Genomic DNA, 25,872 nt, shown 5'->3' with positions numbered 1-25,872 from the left:
ACTTTGGGTCCTCAGCTATATACCATGTGAAAGTGTCATTCTCCTATTTTATTAAAATTAATACAGAGTAATGAAACTCTGAGACATTTAAAATTATTACATATAAAGTAGCACCTCATACATTTTTCCAGCCTTTTAAAATGGTCAGTTAAATAGATATTTATTTTGGAAAGAATTAAGAATAAATAAATGAATATATTTTTACATCCTAAACACTGAACTGATTTGAAAGGTAGCTACAGTACACCATTCTCTCTCCTCTCTGCCTCCCCAAAGAGTTCTCATAGGGACAAATTGAGCCAAACCTCAACTCTGATGTAGCTCAAATGAATGCAAAAGAGTTATGCCAGGGATTAATATGGCCAACATCTATTCAGCATATTAAATAAATAGATACTCATCATTTTCCAGCTGTGTGATATAGGAAACCAGATATTTTGCAACAAGTAAAAGAAATTGTGGTCACCTTTGCACTATTGCTTTAAAGTGATTTAGCATGATCTCACACAGCAATTGTAATATGATTACATTAGAGCTATAATTATGAATAGATATTTGAGTCTTTCCTGTTACAGCTCATGACTAATTCTGGAACAATTTTAAAAGTATTTATCATGATCCTGAACACTGCACACGCTCCGATGAAAACAAACATTAAGCATTGGGCAACTACACTGCAAGGAACAACCACTATTTAATCTTATATATGTGCAAGCTTTACAATGGCATTCACCACCATAGTATTCAAGCCCTTCACTCACGCTAGCTATAATTAATTCTCCAGGGGACTAAGGGAGGGAAATAGTATGAGCCTTATTTTACAGATGGATAATTGAGACACAGAAAGCTTGAGTAACTTGCCCAAAGCTACAAAGGAAACCTGTGACGGGGTAGAAACAGAATCCGGCAAGAAGTCAGCAGGTTAATAATGGGTAGATTTGAGCAGCAGTCAGTAGTAGCTGATTTTCTTTATTTAAAAAAAATACTTTCAAATGATTTGGAACCATGTGTGCTAAAACTGACCTAGAAATCCATATAATCTTGTTGCTGTTACCCATATCCTCCTTCCTTCCCATTGTTTGTTATGCTTTTTTGCTATACCTTGTTTCAATTTAGATTGTAAGTTTTCCAGGGCAGTGATCACGTTTTCCTCTGTTTGTATAGTACCTAGCACAATGGAGCCCTGATTCTGCCTGGGACCTCTCAATGATTACCAAAAAGAAAAGGAGTACTTGTGGCACCTTAGAGACTAACCAATTTATCTGAGCATAAGCTTTCGTGAGCTACAGCTCACTTCATCGGATGCATACTGTGGAAAATACAGAATATGTTCTTATACATACAAACCATGAAAAAATGGGTGTTTACCACTACAAAATAGATAAGCTATTGCCAACAGGAGAGTGGGTTTGTGTGTGTGGAAAGGGGGTGGGGGGGGAGAAAACCTGGATTTGTACTGGAAATGGCCCAACTTGATTATCATACACATTGTAAGGAGAGTGATCACTTTAGATAAGCTATTACCAGCAGGAGAGTGGGGTGGGGGGAGAGAAAACCTTTTGTAGTGGTAAACACCCATTTTTTCATGGTTTGTATGTATAAGAACATCTTCTTTATTTTCCACAGTATGTATCCGATGAAGTGAGCTGTAGCTCACGAAAGCTTATGCTCAAATAAATTGGTTAGTCTCTAAGGTGCCACAAGTACTCCTTTTCTTTTTGTGAATACAGACTAACACGGCTGTTACTCTGAAACCTGTCAATGATTACCACAATCCTAATCTTAATAAATAAGAAGATCATCCTATGCCTCTTGAATCCCCGATGAGTTCACACCCTTCCTACTGAGGCTTTTTTCCTATGGAACGATTAAAAGGGACAACAACATTAGGATATTAACCTTCCTTTCTGGGAGTCATGGACTACTTGTGTGAAACACATCAGAGCACCAAATGGTTGGTTATTCCACTAAAGAACATGAGGTGGATGTTGTATAAAGAAGGCTTACCTCAAAACTCATGCTGTGTGCTAAGCAGAGCTTCCGCACCAGTTCAGCCACCTCTTCTCCTGTGGACGGCCTCTCATTTTCTTCCCTTTCATACAGCATATTACTTACATAGAGATCACTGGAGTCCACTGGAAACACAAGGAAAAAAACCAACTATGCAGCAGTCGATATTTTCTGTGGCCAACACTAAATCCCAGGGAATCTTATGCTCTGAGGCTATGTCTTCCCTGCCAAAATAGGTGGGTTTTTACTGCGGGATAATTAATATGTATGTAAAATCCTAGTGTAGACAAGGCACTGTCGTTTTGCAAGTTAAATAAATAAGGTCTACCATAGACAGGGATATAGCACTGATCTTGCCCAGCTACCTCACATTAAAAACTACCGTGCTTTGTCACCACTAGGATTTTACAGAGGACAGCTAACAAGTATTAGTTAAACCACAGTAAAAACACACCTTTTTTGGCAGTGAGGACAACACCTACAGCTTCAGTTCAGCAAAATTCTAAAATATATGCTAAATTGAAGTCAACGGATGTGCTTGCATGCTTAAAAGTAAGCATGTGTTTAAGTACACTGCCTAAGGGAGCATGTAACCTGCAAGGAAAAGTCATAGAAAGACATGGAACAAACAAGACACACATGAAACAAAAACCAACCACATACTCTCCTTCCCACACCTTGCCTGCCTGTTTTCATCGCTCCCCATCTACTTATGTCTTGTTACTGCCCCGATCCTCCATTTCTGAACTCCCAGTCAACTCAACTGGAATGTTGGGTGCCAAAGAGACATGTCTGGACTCTTACTATAAACTCTTAGGGGCCTTGTCTTCTTATGTCAGCATATGTATATGAATAGTCTGAGAAATTAGGATTTATTTTTAAAAGAGAATAATTTACAGGGAAATATACACCAGTAAAATAAAAAGTTTCACCATTTAGGTCTCCACTCCTTACTTAGGCAAACTTCCCATTGACTTCCCATTGATTCGTTCTGCTAATGAAGACAGGCCCAAGGAGATGAGGAAATGGATGGAAACAGGGGCTCTACTTGGCATATTCCTTTGAAGACCATTGGAATTTCTGATATTTTAGGCACCATACACTGGGGAAAGCTAAGCATCACGCTCTGCCACTGCAGGGGGAATATGTGCATTGGGGAGGGCCTGAATCAGTGCTACAGGTCCAGGGTTAGGAAAGACACAGAACAGGAGCCAGCCATGGAGGAATTCAGATCTGCAAGCTCTCACTTGTGGATACCAGCCTCACCATTTTTGGAGACTCACTTTCTTCCAGGTCTATAGAACCTCAGGGCCCTGTCTCCCAGAGCAGGCAATGGGCAACAGCCCAAGATCCACAGATATAGTCTCCCATTCCATGCCTTTTAGCACGTGAAAGGAAAGATCTGGTAAAAAGGGAGTTCCTACAGGCAGACGGAAGGGCAAGAGGCAGCCCATATACTTTTTTTTCCACCTCTCCCCAGGAAATCACTAATTGCTGTTACTGGAAATATCAAGTAACCTGTTTTGTACAACATCTCTGCTTCCACTTGAAGTAGTTTCAGTGAGGACTGTGTCTGTGTCTTCGCCCCACTGCCCTTCCTAGAGAAAGGTGTAACAAGACTGGATTCAGTGCATTTGGCCTCTGCCAGGATTCCATCCTTAAAGCTCTGAGCGCATTCCAGTTTGGAGGACAGGATCTGCTGCTGCGACTGAGAGAAACAAACATTTCAGAAAAACTCTTTGCAACCTCTGTCCATTCACACAATCTCTTCTGGGAAACACAGACTTCACAGAGGACCCAAGCTCTGCGACATTCCTGTCTCGACCTGTTGTGATTCCTAAAGAAGGATACATTAATAAGGTCCCAATTTCCGACCTGCACTTCCCTTTTCTGAAATGGAATTCACATGAACTTTCATTATGAACTGGACTCGTTTCATTTTATTCCATAAGGCACCAATTTTACCAGGTCTACTTTGCCAGCAAAGGTTTGAGTACAACAAAAAACTATTCATGTCAAAGAGCTGACAGCTGGCTCGTACAGTAGGTGTGGTTGACTTATTTCTGTTGCTAGTGTTTGTAAAAAACAGACATGAACACTGATTGTGCTTGGGAAAGCCTTGAGTTTTTAAAACAACTTTTAGTGATTTTTCCAAAAACATGACATTTAGCTCACATACACCTTTTTTTATCCACAGCTTTCTATTTTTCCCCTCCAATTTTAGTTTTAAACCACCTCTTTAAGCATCATACATTTGGAGGGGTGGAGGATTAGCTAACCCATGAGTTTTAACCAAGCCAGTCCCTCCACACATTGCTGTCTGCTAATCAGTTATGTGATTAATGACTCAGTAAAAGAAGATCAATAAAATACATGTATTCATTGCCAGAAGAGCTCAGAATCCATTTTAAAACTGTCTGCTACTCAAGTTATTTAAGTGTTGCCATTCCAAAGAACGATTCTCAGCTGCGTAGAGATAGAATGTAGTCAAAAAGCCAGGTGGATGTAGTGACTGAATCAGGAGTCCAGAAGACCCTTATTACACTCACCGCACAGGGGGAATGGTGTGTTATGAATGAGGCTGGGATCTGCTCATTGAACAGTGAGGATAAAAAAATAAATACTGATCAGCTGCCTCATTTGCTACTTAAAAACTAGGGAGATGGGCGCTCAGAAAAACCTCAGACAGACATATCAAAAGGTTGACTATGCATTGTCCAACCTGTGCATTAAATGATGAAGAAAGCCTGACAATACAGTCAATTGTGATTGTGCCATTAAAGATGTTACTGTAATACATACATGTAAGGGGGCCGAATTAAAGTTGCATGAGCATATAGGAACATGCTGTATTTGTCACATAACGTTCATCAAATACAACAGCAAATCTCAGCAAAAACAAAGGAAACTGATACAACCGCATTTGCTCCAACTCCTCAGACAAACACCTACAAGGTCTCTATCAAGCATTCTTAAAACTACAATACCCACCTGCTGAAGTGAAGAAACAGATTGACAGAGCCAGAAGAGTACCCAGAAGTCACCTACTACAGGACAGGCCCAACAAAGAAAATAACAGAACGCCACTAGCCATCACCTTCAGCCCCCAACTAAAACCTCTCCAGCACATCATCAAGGATCTACAACCTATCCTGAAGGACGACCCATCACTCTCACAGATCTTGGGAGACAGGCCAGTCCTTGCTTACAGACAGCCCCCCAACCTGAAGCAAATACTCACCAGCAACCACACTCCACACAACAGAACCACTAACCCAGGAACCTATCCTTGCAACAAAGCCCATTGCCAACTGTGTCCACGTATCTATTCAGGGGACACCACCATAGGGCCTAATCACATCAGCCACAATATCAGAGGCTCGTTCACCTGCACATCTACCAATGTGATATAGGCCATCATGTGCCAGCAATGCCCCTCTGCCATGTAAATTGGTCAAACCGGACAGTCTCTACGTAAAAGAATAAATGGACACAAATCAGACGTCAAGAATTATAACATTCAAAAACCAGTCGGAGAACACTTCAGTCTCTCTGGTCACTCGATTACAGACCTAAAAGTGGCAATACTTCAACAAAAAAACTTCAAAAACACACTCCAATGAGAGACTGCTGAATTGGAATTAATTTGCAAACTGGATACAATTAACTTAGGCTTGAATAGAGACTGGGAGTGGATGGTTCATTACACAAAGTAAAACTATTTCCCCATGTTTATCCCCCCCCCCCCCCCCCCGACGTTCCTCAGACGTTCTTGTCAACTGCTGGAAATGGCCCACCTTGATTAGCACTACAAAAAGCTTCCGCCCCTCCCCCCGCTCTCCTGCTGATAATAGCTCACCTTAAGTGATCACTCTCTTTACAGTGTGTATGGTAACACCCATTGTTTCATGTTCTCTGTGTATATAAATCTCCCCACTGTATTTTCCACCAAATGCATCCGATGAAGTGAGCTGTAGCTCACGAAAGCTTATGCTCAAATAAATTTGTTAGTCTCTAAGGTGTCACAAGTCCTCCTTTTCATTTTGCGAATACAGACTAACACGGCTGCTACTCTGAAACCTTTCAACCTAATGACTATCTAACATGGTTTTATTTCTGAGGATTTAAGGAGGGATGTACATACATAAAGTGTAATTGGGCCTGAGTAACTTTTATTTCAATAATCAGAAACATTTTGATTAGCAGAAACACACATCACTAAATATATTTGACATCAGGATGTGGTTATAAATACTTAGCAGGCCTGGCACTTTTTAACCACTTCAGGAAAATAGCAAGGACTCCTGTTAGGACCACAACCAATCCCCCAGTACTTACCAGCATATCAGGCAGAGCTATGGACTGCAGGGAAATAAAACCTGAATACCGGTGAGAACACAGGTTTAAGTCTTTTGTCTTCAAAACAAGAGGGCCTTTCCGCTGATATTTGGTTGGGCATTTTCCCAGAATATCCATCTAATAACAAACATACAAAACCAATAAAGCTACCTATCTACGTATACTCACACACAATACAAACAGACTATATCGATCATTACGGCAATTAACTATAATTGCTTTCCTGAAGTAGCAAAGGCTCAGGGAACTGAACTGTCCCTTGCAGTGCATTAGCTTTGCCACAGATACCATGGGCAGGCACATGCATTTAAAATGGCCTGGTGAGATGATCTTGCATTTTAAAAGTCGGATTGGAGGGTTTAACTTCAATCTGAAAGATTTTTAATTACATAATTGCTTAAACGCATATTACATATTGCTCCACTTGTTTTGTACCTTAAGCCCTGATTCAGAAAAACATTCCCACTCAGGACATGACTTAACCCAGAGGTGGGCAAACTATGGCCCGCGGGCCAGATCTGGCCTGCGAGTCCCTCCTGTCTGGCCCCTGAGTTCCTGGCCCGGGAGGCTAGCCCCCGGACCCTCCTATGCTGTCCCCCCTCCCCGCAGCCTCAGCGTGCCGTGCTGCCGATGCAATGCTCTGGGCGGCCGGGCAGCGCAGTTGCAGAGCTGCAGCCTGACCCGGTGCTCTGGGCGGCGTGGCTGTAGTGCCGCCAGCCACTGGTGCTCCAGGCAGCGTGGTAAGGGGGCAGGGAGCAGGGGGGTTGGATAGAGGCAGGGAAATTCGGGGGCGTGGTCAGGGGTGTGGATAGGGGTCAGGGCGGTCAGAGGGCGGGGAACAGGTGGGGTTGAATGGGGCAGAGGTCCTGGGGGGCAGTCAGGAATGGGGGGGGGTTTGGATGGGGTGGCAGGGGGCAGTCAGGGGTGGGGAGTCCAGGGGTGGTCAGGGGACAGGGAGCAGGGGGGGTTGGATGGGGCAGGAGTCCCGGGGGAGCCGTGAGGGGGTGAGAAGCAGGGGGGTCGGATAGGAGGCAGGGGCTTGGCCACGCCTGGCTGTTTGGGGACACAGCCTCCCCTAACCGACCCTCCATACAATTTTTGAAACCTGATGTGGCCCTCAGGCCAAAAAGTTTTCCCGCCCCTGACTTAACCACATGTTCAATATTAGGCACATGCTTAGGTGCCATTGAGACTTCATATGGCTGTATTGCACTCATACAAACCCACTGACTTCAATGAGTTACTCCAGATTTACCTTAGTGCAACACAGCAGAATTTGACCTTATGTTTTCAAACATAGTGTTCAAATGATGCTCAGCTAAGAGCCTTGAAGCCTGATTTTGCAACCCCTTGAAGTCAATGACAGAGCTCCTGTTGTTTTCAGTGGGTGCAGAATCAGGCCCTTGGTGAGGGAAGTCTGCACTTTGCCCACAGAATAGGTACAGCACAAGTCTCCTTCCATGACTCTAACCTGCTCTGCTCTGGAGCAAAAAGGAGCCACCTTCCGGGGTAGCAGAGTAGTAGTTGAGCCAGCTCTGCTTAGACTTCCAACAAGAATGCCGAGAAGAGCCAATTTTACGATGTGTCCACTTAGAAACGTAGTGAGACCATGAGAGGCTGCTGACTGGCCATGAAGCAGCAACGACTTTTGGTCATTTTAAAAGGAGATAGCTAAAAGCCAGCAACGCTCACCTCTTCAACAGTTCCATTGCCAGCGGCTGCAGGTGATGTCTGAAGAACGCTGAGAATGCCCCGCTTGATGTTCAGCACCCAGGCCTGTTCGCACTGCTGGGGGCAGATCTTCAGAATTTTCCCATCGTGGAAAGAAAATTGAAGTGGATGCTGCTCTAGTACTTCCCTGCAACAAAGGAGTTCACAGCTGCTAGGTTCAGACACTGGCTGCAATGGGAATTTGAGAGCTTTGATGGATGCAGACATTTTGACTTGGTAGCATCCCTCCAATGGGACTGGCTCACTCTGTCACATACCCCCACACTCTGTAACAGCCCCTCTTATTTCACTTCATCTAGTACCCTACAAGTCTTCTAAAAAAACCAACTGTCAAGCGAATTGCTGTGAAACACAGCCCAGTCCACTTAATTGGGACATAATCAGGACAGCTCCCAAGGAACCCATTTAAGGCTAAGTATACTTAATGGCAACGGCTCTTGCTGAATGGACAACAGTAATACCACTTAATGGTGAAGACTTGTGGAAATTCAGTGAATCTTGGGTCACGCATGGTGTGTGTGTCACTTACATACTGTCCCTCTGATACCTTGCTGCCCTTTGATAGCTGTAGGACATGCAGAAAGGGGAGGAATGGCTTCCCAACAGACTTGTTGTTAATGGCTCCTTCCATGATGCCTACATATGCCACCATAACAGGGGTCATATATATCTGTCCTTGCTGCCAGTGTGGGACAGGCAGCAAACTCAGTCCCTGTCTCAGGGCTTGTCTACATTACCTGCAGGATCGACCGGCAGCGATTTATCACATCTAGTCTAGACGTGATAAATCGACTGCCAAGTGCTCTCCCGTCGACTCCAGTACTCCACCGGAGCGAGAGGCACAAGCTGAGTTGAAGAGGGAGCGTCAGCGGTCGACTCACCACAGTGACAACACCGCGGTGAGTAGATCTAAGTACGTTGACTTCAGCTATGTTATTCACATAGCTGAAGTTGCGTAACTTAGCTCGATCCCCCTCCCCCAAGTGTAGACCAGGCCTCAGGGTAGGTAGTGCTTCTGCCCAATTCCATGGCCATGAGGGGCTCTGTAGGCAGTGTCAGCATTAAAATGCTGACTTCTGTTCATCAGGAATTCCTCCAAACAGAAAAGGAAAGGCCATCCACGTGCAGGGGTGCAGCAGCACCCCCGACTTAATTCCATCATAGACAGGGTTTACAGTTTTGTTCAATGACTTTCAGCCCTTCCCCATTACAAAAATTCTTCCAACGCCACTGTCCATGGGTGTGTCCCAGTGAAGAGGGTTCTACTGTACTCCTATCAAAAGGATTGCTCCTACTGTGGGCGAATCAGTGGAAGACACATTTCGTTTGCACCTTCCCTACCGAATGAACCATTCTCCCCACCACTGAGAGCAAAAAGTCACCTTAGAGAAAAATGTCATTTGTGGAACAACATCCAGATCAAGTTCTCGCCAAGGGAGACGTGGTTGTGTCTAGAGACAGGGTATTTCCCATGGATATGCCTCTGAGTCCCATTCAATTCTGCGGGAGTTGCATGCATGTATGGAGGCCTGGCTAAACCACAGTATCTATACACTAGGCTGAAGAGAATGCTAATAAGGTGTTGCTGTTCTGAATAATTATTGTTAGTAGCCAAGCTTCAGTTAATCCTTTTTTCAGCGTTCTGCCATTGCATTTTTGGCTTCTCTGCAGAGAATAATAGACACAACAGCTCTTATCTCTCCAGAAATCCCCACAGCCAGCATTCCAGAGGAAGGTGCATCTGTGCCTGAAACTATCTGAACTCCAGTATCAATGCTCATATTGTGGAACAAAAGCTTTTCCTACTGAATATTTTTAAAAGCAATGCATTTACTCAAAACGTGCTCTTTCTGACCCTCTGTATTGAACTGATTATATTTTTGTGGGCCTGGTGCAGATCTCTGCGTTGTTTAAAGGCTGGGAATCCAAGCAGAGGGACAATACAGGGAGATTAGCTAGCTCAGCCTACCAGACAACAAAACAGCTTTTCTTGATGATGCAAGAAAAATCAGCTCTCTGGGAAAATACCACCCCTCCAAGGCTTGTAAGGGTCTTATTGTATAGTCATCCCCACCCCATAAGTGTCTGTACATTAGTTATCCAGAGGGCTGCCCAGTAACAGCATGCTATGAATGAGCTACTAAGAAATATACAAGGAAGAAACTGACATTTGGAAAATAATAAATATCCTTTAAATATTCTGGAAGGCTACAAAGCATATTTTCATCATACAAAATATAAACTACTCCAAGATTATACCTTAAGTGTCAGGTTTTCAAAACCTCAGCAGCCCAGGGCCTAGATGTTCATGAAACTATCAAAACTGTGAACAAGATCAGGTATCACTACATGAAAGTAACCAGTTAGGTGTCTGATGTTTTGCACAGCCAATTGTGGTAATCATCCAATGAATGTACAGTTTTTACACAAAAATCCCAAAGAGATCTTTTTTAACCACATGGCCCTTAACTATTGTTAACAATGCTGTAATCCTGACCAATGCTTGCTCGACAGCTAAAAAGTAAATGAAAGAGGAAACACAGAGAATGGTAATATGATGCTGCTAAAGAAAGTTTCTAAAGAAAGGAACTGAGCCAGATCAGAAGCCATGTTACCTTAAACTGTCCATTTCCTTCAGAGACTCCTCTCTGGATGTCAGGGTCGTCTTAATCTGTACATCTTGCAACTAGGAGGGAAAATAACCGTGTGGCAAACACCACTGTCAACAGGAACTTGTGGACTTTAATTCCCACAAGAACAATGAAATACAAAATAGAACACAAAGCAATGGCCCAATTCTCCAGCCCTTATTCAGGTAAATCAACACTACTCACACACAAGCAGATTCGCTGAACCCAGGTGGACAACTCACAAGTCAGATTAATTCCCCAAACTGCTTGCTTGATATTTACCCCCATGAATAAGGGTTGCAGATCAGGCCTTACAGGGCATGTCTAACCTGCGTCTGGGAGCAAGCCTCCCAGCCTGGGTGAGACTAGTGTATGCATGATACATTTTGATTTCAGACAGAAAGGGAAAAGCTAGAGCTTGGCTACACGCAATGCCTTGAACAAAATACTTGATAAATAAACCATGAACTGAACCAGGGACCTCCAGAGCTAACAGCACAAGCTGCAGCTTCAGCTAAAGCTTTGCAGTTGGGGATCTAACAGGCTCGTATCCTGTTTGGGTCAGATACAGCAGGGGAACAGTAACACCCAGCGGGTTAAACGCTACCTATTGTCTGAGCCTTCTTTGGTGCAATATTACACTTCCCCCATTGTTTTTACTTTTACAGCAAAATGTGTTAGGCTGCATTTCCCATGCTTGGGGGATTTGTGTGTCTTCTACAGCAGTTGCAAGCAGATGCTATGGGTAGGCCAGTGAGAAAACGGTGTGTGAAGCTATTGTAACTCACTATCACCTTACAGTGTATCCCGTGGCACAGAGTACACAGCAGATAGAAGTATCAGTAAGTCAACCAGTTACCACCAAAAACAATTATAAGTCTAATTCTGAGCACTCACATTCTGGGCACCTTCCCAGTTAGGGTGGGGCATTGACCAGATCAGGCACGGGGATAGACACCTCTAGAGCCCTTGGTCAGAGGAAGAAGAATCCAGACTCTCCTCTCCCAAGCACCCTGTGGCCCAAGTTAGTGTGGAGGGAGTGGGTGTGGTGGCCACATACCTTCCCACTTATCTGGCTGGTTCAGGGGTTGCAGGGAGACACTACTGGCTCCTGGCCTGCTGGGTATTATGCAAGCACCCAGCCTTTAGCCTACCCTCATTGGCTCAAGGGGCGGGGAAGAGGTATGCTTGGGATGGTTGCTGGACTTCCTAGGTGTCTGGGGATTTGGCCGGTTTCTGTTTGGGGTCAGGAAGGAATTGACCCACATGGCAGAACTGGCAGTCCACATGGTGACTTGTTTATCTAGCAGCCTCTCAGCACCCAAGAGGCTGAACCAGAGTCACTGTTTATTTTGGTTTTAATGTTTGTTGCAGATTCTAAAAGAGCGGCCAGTGCAGATAGTTTTGGGAGGAAATGCCAAGTTATAAGCGGGCCTGAATCAAGAGAGCATTGGAAGACACTGGGCCTCGTTCTTGGTGTTGCAGGGTGGTGGTGTAGGCTTGAGCATCTCATGCAGCTCAAAGACCCCTCCTCTGGACCCTTATCCATCAAGTGAGGTAGGCAGGGGATCATGGCCGCTCCAGCCACTCCCCTTTATTCAACTGGCATGGATGGGGTAGAAGTAGCTTCCCCTTATTCTCTTGAAGTCTGCTTGGGTACAGCCCTGGACCAGTTCCTGCTGGTAATTTTGTAGGGAGCTGCTCAATCCCCATGTCTTTTGTTAGATATGTTAATAAAGTTGCAGTCTCCACTTGAAGCACATTTTTGTGCCTTCTTCCAATGTCTTGGTCAGTGAAAGCACAGATATGCCATAAAAGCACTTTATATTATTCCAGTCACACACATCCCTGAATACAGAATCTTCCCCCAAATCACGCCCACAAGGACCTAGGTGCTCAGATAACTGTGTGACTGTGTAAAACAAGAATATTGAGAAGATATTATCTGAGCAAGGGCATGTGCACAGGGGTCATGAATAAACCAGACGTCATATACACATCAAAGCATGGGCCTTCCCCTGACCTAAAGGCTCACCCTAGAGTCTCTGTGGGTCTTTGTGCCCAGAATCTATGAATTAACCTCTGTGAGTCTAAAAGGAAGCCAGAATTGGTATCAGCAATTAATTTCTCCATGCTCCCCCTGCTGGGCATCAATGCATAATGCCCAGCCAGAATTTGGCCTGGATAAAGCATCCAATCTGAGTCCTTGGGCTGCTGCTCTGTTTAAGTCAGTGACAATTTACCGATTGAGTTCAATGGGAGCATTATGTGACCCAGTGAATTTTATACTGTGCTAGCCCTGCCTTATTCCCAACAGATCCCAAACCTTTCAGAAGTTCTCTCTCAAAGAAAGAACCATGGGTATTTTTAACTTGCTGATACAGATCTGAAAGTGATTAAAAATCACCTTAGTTTCTTTCAAGGGCATCGACTTCATGTCCTCTTTCACTTCTCAACAGTAAAGCAGCAGTTTTACTCAGGGAAGGGAATGTAACTTAGCTTCAGATTAAGTGGTAAAGAACTTTAAAGGCTGTGACGCATCCAAGCAATTCTGCAACTCTAATTATTAGTCCTAGGGATTTGTTTACTTGCAGGTAAACCAAATATTTTGAATGGAGCAGTCACCCTATGGAGGGGTATTATCCTGTGTTAACTAATTGCAGTCAGTCATGGAGGCATTTGTTGAACTCATGACATTACTCACTTTTAAGACCATATGGCACTTTCCTAGGGCTTCAATGATCACTGTGCTTTCCAGAGACATACCACTCCTTTTGTAGATGCTTCCCTGCAGGAATGTATTGGTGGCTGTTGAATACCTATAGCTATATCTGGATCCTCTGGGGAAATTCAGCCCACTGTGTTCTAGGAAACAAACAAACAAACCAAAAACCTGTGTGCGCACTTCTACATTTTATCAGCAAATCAAGAGACTGTTGGTAGATTTAGGCCATTTAGGCACCTAAGCAAGTGGCCAGATTATCAGAAGAACTCTGCTTCCAATTAGGCTCATAATGTACGTGGCCAGATTTTCAGTAGTATGAAGCCCCCAGGAGCTCCTGCATGGAGGGCACAGAGAAGAGGAGTGCCCTCCTTCCCACGGCACACTCATACAGGGCCCAGCCACAATGTGGCCCATAACATTGAAGGCCCTGTAGTGTTAAGAGTCCCCTACCATAAGCAGGGTGGGGCAGGAGTGTTGTGACACAGCAGTCTTCCCACCACCCAAGCTGGATATTTTGATGACAGCAACATGAGACAACCAAGACTTTACAATTCTCCAGGTACATTTCACACATGTAAAAACTTCCCATCTGTCAGGGTAGTTAAGCACTGGAACAAATGACCTAGGGAGGTTGGGACGCTCCATCACTGGAGATTTTTAAAAGCAGGTTAGACAAACACCTGCCAGCGATGGTCTAGTTATGACTTAGTCCTGGCTTGAGTGCAGGGGGCTGGACTAGATGACCAATTGAGGTCTCTTGGGGCCGGTCTACAGTAATGCTGTAAGACGCTCTCCCGCCAACTTACCTTCCACCTCTCGGGGTGGTGGCATACAGACGTCGTCGACGGGAGAATGCTCTGCCATCAACTTAGCTTGTCTACACCAGACCTGCTAAATCAACACTGCTGCATCGATCGCACCAGTGCCGATTTAGCCGGAAGTATAGATAAGCCCTCACAGTCCTACACTTTTATGATTCTATGTGCTGTTAACTGCACATCTGTTATCAGATGGATGATTTCTATGCCCCGGTCTACACTACAAACTCATGTTGGTATAACTGCATTGCTCAAGGGTGTGGAAAATCCACACCCGAGTGACACAATTATACTGACCGATCTCCCATGTACATAGCGCTATGTCGCCAGGAGGGCTTCTCCTATTGACACAGCTACCACCTCTCAGGGCTTGTCTATACTTACAGCCCTGCAACTGTGTAGATGCACTAGTGCAGCTGCTCCACTGTCGCGCTTAGTGAAGATGCTACCTATGCTGACAGGAGAGCTTCCACCATCTGAGCGACGTAATTACACTGACATAAATGTGTAGTGTAGACCCGGGCGTGGGGAGATGGAGTATCCACACTGACGGGAGAAGCTCTCCCATCAGCATACATAGTGTCGACACTAAGTGCTACAGCGGCACAGCTGCAGCGCAGTAAGTGCAGACAAGCCCTACGTCAGAACTGCCACTTTGAAATACCACCCTGGAAGGTTTGGGCTGAGGAAAGGAGGGGGAAAGGGAAGGCAGGAGTTCTGTTTGGATTAGGGACACTTGATCAGTTTGGTCCTTTCTATGTTCCACTTGTGGGGATGAAGCTTCTATAAGTTTGTTGAAAGGAAAGGGGCCTGATTTCCTTCCACTGACACAACTGTCGACTGGGGTAACTCTGCTGCTATCAATGAGTGACACTGGTGTAGGAAACAAGTTGGAAATCATCCCCCAGATCTCCATTGTCCACTTTGGGGTTATACTGTAGTGTAAGAGTCCAGAGGCGAGGCAGAAAAACAACAATTCCGTTTATTCGAGACAAATTCAGCTTCATGAACAAGCCAGAAGGAAAGAGAATCCCAGTTCTGTCTAGTCCCAGGGGAAAACCCACCCCTACCCAATCTCCCCAGCAAGTTTTCAGGTTCCAGACACTACAGCCAACACTTTGCCAGACCAAGTTTGCACTGGCTGATCCTAGCTCGAAGCAATGACATGGATGTCAACAGCTACAGCCTTTCACTTCTATCACATGAACTGCATGAGTGATGTGCTGTTCGGTAAAACATACTGCGTGTGTCCCTTGAAGGGGGACAGCATAGAAAGTGTATTTGGAGGTTAGATTTGACCCATAGGGCCAAACGGTGATACAACTTCAGGCTTTTGAAATTTCAGGCATTCCACATTCACTGGAATTCTTTACTGGCCAAAAAAAAAAAAAAAATCACACAGATTTAGTTCTTTTGCATGTAGCTCAAAAGGGTACATCCCAAGCTCAGGGTAATGTCATACCAGCAGATACAGTCCAATCTTTGTTTTATAATAGTTCGAACCTGACTGTATTCTGCACTGAGCTATTGACTGTATTCTTTTGAGTGGAACCAGCCTTGGAAAATAAATCATGCTTTGAAATATATGCTGTTAGATGTCTTCCTGTCGTGGTGTTCGGTACATCTCTCCCCTAAAAGGGCCCTGGATACTATTAATTAGATGCTGTAATCATGATGGAACCTCTATTTTGGTAAGGATTTCAAGATTTCAAAAGGTAGCCTATTCCCAAATCAGAACCAAAACCAAACATTTCAAAATTTTCTGAACAAAAATTTGGTTTTGGTCAATGAAAACATTTAATTTTGTCAAAATTGAAAGGATTCATTTCATTTTCTATTTTTTAAAATGCTATAATACAAATTTTTTAAAAAATAAAACAAAAAGCCATTTAAAAATGAAAAATCTAACCATTTCGTTTCAACACTGTCAGAATTTTTTCCACCGGTTTTTCCTCTGAACAAAATTTTGGCAAAATCCGCATGATTTTACAGAGCATTTTGATTTCAACAGAACTGTATTTTAATAGATTTACTACTGATATGTGAGTTATTTATTAGGTAGAATGCTACCCTCCCTTTCAGAAAGCGAGAATAGCAGGCAAACACTGAAAAAAGCAAACAGCAAAAGAAGGTAACAGGGCCGGGGTGCTGGAACAATTTGTATAATGGGGATGCTGAGAGCCATTGAATCAAACTGTAAATCCTGTATCTGAGGGAAACTACTTCAAGTGAGGAGGGTGCAGCAGCTCTCCCAGCACCCCTTGTTAAAGCACCTGTGGGCCTTTTTAGTGACTATGCAAGGATTAATATGTTTGCTCTATCCTGGAAACATGGAACGTTGCTGCTTTCAAAATGTCTTCATCTAAAGTCTTTTACAGTTACTTGATGAATTATTCAATTTAAATGATCAAGGGGTTTTGATGTAAACTGTGATCTGATTGCATGACGTGGCTTTCAGCCCATGTAATTATCTCCCACTGAATTATAATCAGAGTAATATTGCTTCTTTCACTACAATCCCCTACAAGAAAGGTCATTTAAAACAGCCACTTAATAGTAATGAACTGGCTAGTGCATATGTCCCGTGCTGCCCTTTACTGAAAAAAAGTCAGAAATGCTAATGTGTGCCATAGACTCTATATTGCTACTGTCAAAGAAGATTCTCCTTCAGTTCAGATGATAGTAAGCTGTGCTTTAAGGGCCGGAGGATCAGAGTAACCATTCCACCAGCATGAGTTCTGGTGGCCAGGGCATGCCACGGTGACACTTATAATGACAGTGGTAAAATCCCTAAAAGATCACAAATTTGTAGCATTATTTTAGCATTGGAACTACTGTAAAGTAGAAGCAGGAGAGTTTGATTAACACGTTCTCTCTTGCATCAGGTTAAGAGGGTGCTGCCTGGGAAAGATGGCCACAACATTTGTCATGCTTACTCTTCATTAGCTCCACCTGCAGGATCACTGGGGAATTGAAAGCCCTTTTAAAAAAAAGGGTTTTTGTTAGGAATTATGAGGTTGGATTGGAGCTGAGCAATGATGGCTGAGCAAAAAGACACTGAGCCACACTGGCTGTTCAGGACAGAATATAGGGGGACCTGGGATCAGAGTGCTCTCTGATTCTCCTATTGTTGTTCTGGAAAGGAGCAGTGCACACTCAAGCACCTGCTGCCAAGGTGAGCAGGAAGCTTTGGTTACTGATGCATGCACACAATCTAGATGACCAAACCTTGAGTCTGTGAAGGACTCCCAGGAGCAATAGCCAGGCTCTGTGGATGGAGTGCTAGGTCTTTCTCCTACCTTGCTACTGTGCAGGTAACGCTGGGATGTGGAAAAAGAGACTCAGGACAGGGCAGGATTTTGTGTTGCATATTTTGGAGTACACTATAGGCTAGTTTTAACTTTTGTGTGATCTGAGTCCATAGAATGTTAATTTAGAGCAACCCAGTGCAACAGAAGACACAGCCATGCTAGGCAGTTTCCTCCAGGAATATAAATTAGCTCAACAGCAGTAAATCCTAGCTCAGCTATCACTATCATCCTTCCAATAAAGCAATGCCCACTGAAAAGTCCAGCACGTTACAAACTGCAAAGTTGTGCGTTGTGACTATAAACCTGCTCTGAATACCAGCTTGGCCTTACTCACCAGCACACTCAGTCACACAGGCAGCTTCCGGGCCTAAATTCTCCTGAGATCCTGCAACAACAAATCAGAAATAATTGTAGAAATGCACTAAGAAAAAACCCATGTGCAGCTTCAGTGACTGATACCATAACTGTTCATTTACAATAACACTGAGATTAAAGCAGCAACATACATTGCAAAGTCCTCTAATAGTAATTACTGAAAAGATTTTATTGGGGAAACACCATATACAGTAAGGGACTTGTTATCACACAGTCGTTTTGCAACAATGATTTTGCATTCTTCTCTGGCAAAGGATAAAAGCTCCAACATTTGAACATCATCTCTTTTCTAAATTGGGTAGAAGCCAACATTTTTCACAATATAAAATATTCTTGCAACCCTCAGATCAGAAGCCTTAATGTGTGAGTGACAGTGAAATGGGCCACATAATGGAGTCAGAAGTTCATTCCATGACTGTTTAGTCCAGGCCAGGACTTTGTGTTGTGAGACCCGCTGGCACAGGTTCTGCCTAGTTATTCTGGGAGCTGGAGAACCAGAGGGACAGTCTGTGTCTGGCTGGCAGTTTCAAGTGAAGAACCACTGTTGTACGCATTACAACCGAGTCTTGTCTCCTCTGTACCACCAGCATTATTACAGGCCTGAGCAGCAAAGTGGAGGTCTGTGCACGGTATTAAGAGCTAGGGTTTAGGTGCTGCTGCTTATAGAGATAGGAGTCAAAGTTCTGATGAGGGCTTGAAGTTCATTCAGGGGAGTTCAGCCACAGAGTGGTGGTGTTGGTCCACTTCTGTTGATGTTAAACCATCGGTAACTATTAACACTCATGATTTCCCTTTCTTCCTTCTTCTGCTCTAAAGAGGATAAGCACTTTCTGAAAACACAAGCAAATAAATGCGATGACTAACAAGTTTCCTGTTTCTCTCCCATAAGCTGAGAAAAGTCCCGTCTTCCACTAGAACTTTTCCAGCATATTTTGACTAGCTTGGTTTTTAGTGCTTGAGAGACTAATTGCTCTGGTTAGATGGGTATAAGCAAAGTGCAAGATTCCCCTTTAAAGTTCTGCCCTGCCTCATTCTAACCATATCTAAATAAGTGCCTTCTATCCACACCCTGGAAATGTCTTGGGGTTTATATTTTTATTTTCTAGATTCCACAGTCACCATTAATATTTTCAAGGCACGCATTAGACATGCTGCAGCCTTTAGGAAAGAACAAATGACTTCACGGTCAGCCATAAAAAATCCCTCCCCAGAACTCTCAGATCAGGTTTTGTTTTTTAATCTTCTTGCCAAACCAAGTATACTTTAGCCCTCTGAATAAAAGGCTCATGGAAGGCTGCTGAGACCCAAAATTGTTCTCCAGCTAAGTTGTCCAAGGTCTGACAAAAATCACATAAAATAGCACTGGAAAAGGCCTAATAAGCAAACGGACAAACAAGACATTGTAGGCCAAGATACATCTCTCCTGTCACCCGTGGTGGAGCTGACTGCTGAATAGAAAAGAGATTCTTTTCAAGCTAAATGGTGCCTTGTCATTCTTTTTTATTGGTGGTAATCAGCACAGCATCAGTAAATAGTGCTAACCAACCAGGATTTTTATTTATTTATTTTATTTTTAAAGAAGACTTTTCTAACCATCTAAAGTAAAAAAAAAACCCTGCACCCTTTCATGTCTACTCCTTTGCTATAAAGGTGGCTGACACCAAATTTTCTGATAACTCCAAAGACAGAGGGGTACCAGCATAGCGCACACATAGATAAACAAAACCAAGTAGAGGAGAGATTTGGGAGTATTAAATTACTCTTTATACCCCAGGAGAGGAAACAAACACCACAAACATAAAATAAGAGGTGGGAATAAGAGATAGATTTACCAGAGCAACCTCAGAAATGGTACTCACTGTCTCTTTAAAGCCTTCATATTATTCTTTCATCTAACCAAGCTCTGTAGTTGCCGGGGGGGCGGCGGGGCAGGGGGAGGTATGGGATTTAGAAGGGAAGTGTTCTACAATATGAAAAATTTTGAGAACCACCAAGTTATTCTAGAGCAAAATTACACTAATGTTCTGAGCGTAGCTACCTTTAAATAGAACACATAGATATGTCATCTTACCCTCATCATCTGATGCTCTTTGTCCTTTTTGTTTATTACCATCAGACATTATGTAAGCTGTTCAGGGCAGGCCCCATGGGTGAAATCCTCAGTGGGAGTTTAGCCATTGCGTTCAATGGGGCTAGGATTTCAGCCCATGTCTTCCTACATGTCTGTACCATACCGAGCATATTTTGGATACTACTGTAGTGTAAATACATAACAATCCCTTGGTAGATTTGCTCAGGTGGGTATGAAAATGTAATTACATTTCTTACCAACAGAGGAAAGGAAAGACTATAGTTAAGGGCCTAATTCTGCCATTCTTGCCCGTACTGGGCAGCACCTAGAAGGATTCTAGGCACTCAGTGAAGGATTCTGCTGCCATATTGCTGAGAATCCAGTCTAAGTAGAAATGGGGTGTCTAACCCAAGGAAGAATCACACTGTATGTTATCCCCCAAACTCCCTCCCCAAGTGCAGATTTTTAAATGAATCAATTGCCTTTCAGGTCATTATCTGCTTAGCAGGAGAGTTTCATTGCCAGTGGTTACACAAGACAGAATGCAAGTGTCATTTGAAGCATGAACAGCAGCAGGTTTCCACACCAGAGCTGTTCTTTTCCCAACGCCGGCACGCTGAGGAGCAAACACTAAACATCGCATCACAAGGACTTTTTGTTGTTTCATCAGTCCCTAAACACTAGAGAGTCTATTCTCCTTCCTGATTTTCATTCAGGCTTCCTGGAGAGGGCAGTGACTCTCCAGAGACGTGAGGGCAAATGCATTGAAATGAATGGAGTGATGCCAGAGTTACGCAGGCATAAATGAGAGAGCAGTTTGGCCCATTATGTAAAAGATACTCGGTCTGTTTTTTAATCTCAATGCACATACAGCGTCTGTTAAAACTAATGGCATAGCTCACTATCATGTTTAGGCTTTGAAATGATCTTCCAAGGGAAGTGGCAGAATCCCCATCACTTGATCTGTTTCAAACACAACTAGACAAAGCGCTAGATCAAGAACCATTAAGTGACAGGACAGAGTCAGATTTTCATCGTCTAGTAGGCATGCACATGTGTGCAAATTGCCTGCACAATTTCTGCAATTGCATGCACAGACATTGGGACTGGGCATTCAAATAGCCAGTTAGGCTCCGTCATAGAAAAATCAGGTGAGCAAAAAGGTCAACAGATTTTTATTGTTGTTTGTCCATCCCATGGGCACTTATATGAATATACTGTAGTCCTGAAGATCTAACCCAATAGACCTTTTCCACTGCTCTAATAAGTGGGAGTTAACTAGATATACTGTGATGAGAATAGCCCTTTTAAGGATACTTCTAAGACACAACCCCCATCCAAGACCTGATCCTGCATTCCTTGCACACACCAAACTTCCTTGGAATTCACTGGGAACACACAGTGTTGGACTGAGTCCCAGGTGTTCTATTAACAAAAACTTGGTCACACTGATACAGTAAAAACAGCCAAAATCAGATGAGTGATGCAGATTCACTACTGTTTATGGCACTTGCACATGCCTGGACAGAAATGAAGGTGAATTTGCTGCTTTTATAATAAAACATTTACTATTAAACCTCTTTAAAAACCACCCCATGTTAGCTTGCTATAATCTATAAAAAACTTGGTTTAAGATAATTCTCTTCAGTATTAAGAACAGCAGCAGTATTTATGCCTCTTCCACAAGTTCTACGCTAATGAAACATGCCCTCCAGTTATAACCGAGGTCCTCTGTGCCCCTTAGGTCAATTATTCCTACAGGAGACAAGAGTTAACAATACCTCTCTCTTTACTTACCATTGCTGTGCTTTTGTATATTTCATATGTCCCATCTGCCTTAAGGAAATCCTTTGGCAAACTAGCCCATTTAAAAACCCCATTCAGATTATTTGATTGAAACCACATTTTCTCTTCTCTTCCTATAGACTTTAAAACTGGGGGGAGAGAGGGGAGGAATTCACTGTTTTTGCAACAAAAATAAGTGAGCAGCTTTTCCCTTTGGTATCTATTCTTGTATCATTCTTGAAGCAGAGTGAGAGCTTAATTCTCAGAAGAGTAAAATTACATTTCTGTCAAAATACATTTACCACTTATTTATTTTTCCTCCCCTACAAGATTCTGTTACATCTTTGCAGAAACTGAACTCCTTTATGGAAGTACAAACTTGAACTAAAGGAGCAAAATGCAAGTGAGTTGGTTATTGTTGTTCTAAATAAACTTTATCTCAGTTCAATCAGTAAGTAGAAAGCAAAAAGATTCCTAGAATGATGATTGTCTGTCTAACTGACCACATCTGGTAATGTCATTCTAGGACAACAAAATCTTGCTAAATTATAGACCTGTATAAATAAACCTCAAAATTCCAACTGCACTGCATTTGGAAAGCAATATAACTATTCTGATTCATTCTCTCACAATGCCGTTAGAAATTTAAAATACACAAAAAGAAAAATTGCAGCCGTACAACTCTAAATAACCAAGTTTGGGTCTAGAAATTCTTTGGAAAATGTAAATGGTTTCTTCTTTCTTGACAAAGTTGGCTGGAAGCATAGAAAGATACATTATCAAGTTAATGGCCTTTAAAGAAAATAAATCAGCAATTTCCTTTGCAAGAGCATTGAAATAAATGCAACACCCAAAAATCACACACAGTTCACCTTAATCATGGAGGGCTAGATTTTCAAGAATGTTCAGCACTCGCAGTTAGGGCCAGATTTTCAAAAGAGCTCTCAGCACCTAAATCATACAGCCAGATTCTCAAAAGTGCTCGGCCCCCAGCTAAGCAAATGGAGCTGAGGAGTGCTGACCCCTTTGGAAAATCTGGCCACTTAGTTTAGGTCCCTGACTGGGAGCTGGTCAATGCAGAGTCCTGTGAATATTTTATTTTATTGTTTTTAATTGGTTATCCTGTTTGTTTTTGATTTAGGAAACAGCATGTGTCTGGATCTATTTTCAGCCAAAAAAATGGACAATATTGTTACAGTTTCCCTCATTTTCAGCTAGTTTAAGGACATTTTCAAAATATTGTAATAACCATCATTTTTAAACATCAAGCTAATGCAGCCTTTTACAAACTCCAATCATTCTGTAATGAGTGCATGTATCCACTACAGCAGTTCTATCATTTTCCTGGGCTTCCCCAACTAATGCTGAAGGAAGATACAGTAATACTGTGCTCTTTAACATGCAGGATACCCTCCCACCTGCAAAAGCACCACCCAGGCAGGCCAGCAATACAGAACTGATGTACAGAAAGCCAAGACAAAGTTACTACAAGAAAGTATTCCTACAAGAGCTGCACGTCCCAACATAATTTACACTCTCCCAGATGCTTTGCAAGTGAGATCATTGCTGTGCAGAAACATTGTGCATTGGCGAGCGAGCAAACTGCGATTTGAGCAGAGGAAACAACATTTTCTTCTACTTACTCCTAGGCACTCCTGCGACAACCACGCAGAATAAAAGGACTGAACGCAGCCCCATGACCATCCAAAGTGCCTCCTTAGCCCAGCAATAACAAACCCACATCAGTCCTCCTCTCAGAGGCAGCTCTGAGCCAGGCAGTGAAAGAAAACTTTCTTCACAAAGCAGGACCTGACTATTTCAACTCCCCTCTTCCAGCCGGAGGAGGGGCTGACGGGGGAGCGGGTGGTGGTGTGTGTATGGATGGGGGGGGGGGGGGAGTAAGGGAGGGGGACCATCTCAGCCACTAAGAGTTCTTTGATAACATTTTAGACCCACGGCTCCCACCCAGCAAGGACCATTTCTAACCTATCGGAAAAGAGTCACCCCGGAGGAAGCTGGAGTGTTCGGCATCTAAAAAGTTCAGACAGCCTGAACAATCCTGGACAGTGATTGCCCTGCAGGTGATCCATTCCTGCTGCAGTAATTACAGCCACGTGGGGGAATGGGCAAATGCTTTGGGGCTGAAAGGAAGGTGCTTCTATGGGGGGGAGAGAACAAGTGAGCTTTTCTCCCCTATGCTCATCCAGGGTAGCAACATCCTCTTCGCCAAAGTGCCACTTCTCAGATGACTGAATGTGTGCCTAAAAACACACAGACAGGCATGTAAAAAAAGAGCCCTGAAGGTAACTATGGGGGTTTCATGACATGCCGGATACATGGCTTCCAGCGTTCACTAGCCTAAAGACTTCCCCTGCAGCAGCTGCCTTGAGTTTGCTTTTTTTCCCCAGCTCCTGCTCCCCACCCAGGCGCTTTCCCCTGCTCTGCCTGGCATGCAGCACTCAGCCTAGGAGTTTCTGCACTTCCTCGTCACCCTTCCTTCCTTGGGGCTAAAGCTGGAAAGGACCTCTAGGGGTTGGCCCCGTGTAGCAGGGCACAATCATAAACAGCTAGGAGGCTGCCTGGTTTAGCAAGCAGAGCACCAGGGATGGGTGTCCAGGCCTCTGCTTCCAAGTTCACTATCGACAGTGCTAGGTCTTGGCCCCGCCTAACCCCAACTGTAAAACATGGCTCCCATGGAGGGCCTGCACCACAGAGGTGTTGGGAGGCTTGGCTTGTTCATGCACTTTGAAGTTACTTTAGAACAGCAAAGAATTATTTTGCTCCGCATTAAGCTCCCACGTCCTCTAAACAATCATATATGTGGCGGCCTGGTGCTGCTTTTGCACAAGGGATAACAATTCAAGTCACTGGAGTTAAGCTTTTCCACTCGGTAGGTAGTATCTTCAGAGCAGCAAGGATTACCCCCACCCTTCCTCCACCATTTTTAATGATAGGGGAAGGCAGATCTTCCTGTGTATTTTGAAGGTGTAAAAGGCTAGGCCAATGAGAAACGGTGGAGAATCAGGTCCACTATGCTAGACAGAATCAGCTCTAATTAGAGATGGGCCTAAAGACTGGGAGAGCTTGGACCTGGAGTTGGAATTTCTTATAATCAATCCCAAATGTTCTGAGAGAAAGACCAGTTCTGTCTCCTAATGGAATTTTTGGAAAACATTAGAGCTTGGCTATGAAACCATTCAGAAACTGCATTATAGTGATCTAGTAACTGTGTTTTCTTCAAATCTGCTGTGAGTTATTGAATTGAAAGCACAAAATTATTGCACACTTTATATGATACCAATTCATTTGGACTCAATGAAAAAGGTTGTAGTAAGTTACCTATTAGTCAATTACCTCTGCAGTTAGGCTGCACTCAGAAGCCCTAGGAGGCAATAGAAGCAGGGGAGGTGTGTGTTTGTGTTAGCAGGCTGAATTTGCAGCAGAATTGTTTTACTAGGACAACAATTTCTGCCTTTTCCAAATTAATGATGTTGCCAATTCTCCAAAATAGTCTGACTTCATAGTGTTTATATAATGAAAAAAATCTATTTAATAACTTTGATCAGGCTGTGTTACTGAATACTTTACCATGGCAAAAACTTTCACAGAAGTCATTAGCCTGACTCTCCTAAAACCTGCAAGGCCCGATGTACACAGCAGTATTTGTTTGTTGGATTCAGGTTGTTCAGCCCAACCCTCCTAGTAAAGAGAACATGTGAGACACATCAGGAACGCCAACATAAGCTAGTCTTTAAAGGAATTATTGTTTCTTTTTTTGAGAGTATATTGATGTCATGTATAGCAGCAAGGTCCTGAGCCACCAAAGCATATCTCAGCACATGCATAAGCATGGGAGTACTCCCCGTAATTTAAGTGGTTTAAGTGGTTTGCTGGAGCAGGGCAAAATTAGTGTTATTGGCTTTGTATCCCTAACCCAGGCACCACAGACTCTGCTGGAGGGTAGTATGCAGGACTAGCAACACTGTAAATAACATTTCTAGTTATTTGTCTAGCTGGCTTTGTGTTACTCTTAAAGGAACAATAATTTTACTCTATT

The 25,872-nt window shown here is 43.4% G+C and overlaps 1 protein-coding gene across 1 annotated transcript in view; it reads right to left on the bottom strand.

Annotated features, from left to right (window-relative positions):
• LOC141994926 (uncharacterized) overlaps positions 1 to 23,586 on the bottom strand; it is a 151,488-nt gene extending 127,902 nt beyond the window's left edge. Inside the window, exons 1-8 of the mRNA XM_074965451.1 lie at positions 23,459 to 23,586; positions 17,919 to 17,969; positions 13,435 to 13,595; positions 10,716 to 10,786; positions 8,062 to 8,227; positions 6,349 to 6,486; positions 3,529 to 3,718; positions 2,008 to 2,135 (exon numbers count right to left, since the gene is read on the bottom strand). Coding sequence (XP_074821552.1) covers positions 2,008 to 2,135; positions 3,529 to 3,718; positions 6,349 to 6,486; positions 8,062 to 8,227; positions 10,716 to 10,786; positions 13,435 to 13,595; positions 17,919 to 17,969; positions 23,459 to 23,558 — 1,005 coding nt within the window. The 5' untranslated portion in view covers positions 23,559 to 23,586. The remainder of the gene's footprint in view (positions 1 to 2,007; positions 2,136 to 3,528; positions 3,719 to 6,348; positions 6,487 to 8,061; positions 8,228 to 10,715; positions 10,787 to 13,434; positions 13,596 to 17,918; positions 17,970 to 23,458) is intronic.
• Between the last annotated feature and the right edge of the window lie 2,286 nt (positions 23,587 to 25,872).

This window comes from Natator depressus, chromosome 10 (assembly GCF_965152275.1).
Source record: "Natator depressus isolate rNatDep1 chromosome 10, rNatDep2.hap1, whole genome shotgun sequence".
In the NCBI taxonomy this organism is placed as follows: domain Eukaryota; kingdom Metazoa; phylum Chordata; order Testudines; family Cheloniidae; genus Natator; species Natator depressus.
This window is presented reverse-complemented; position numbering and strand designations above follow the sequence as displayed.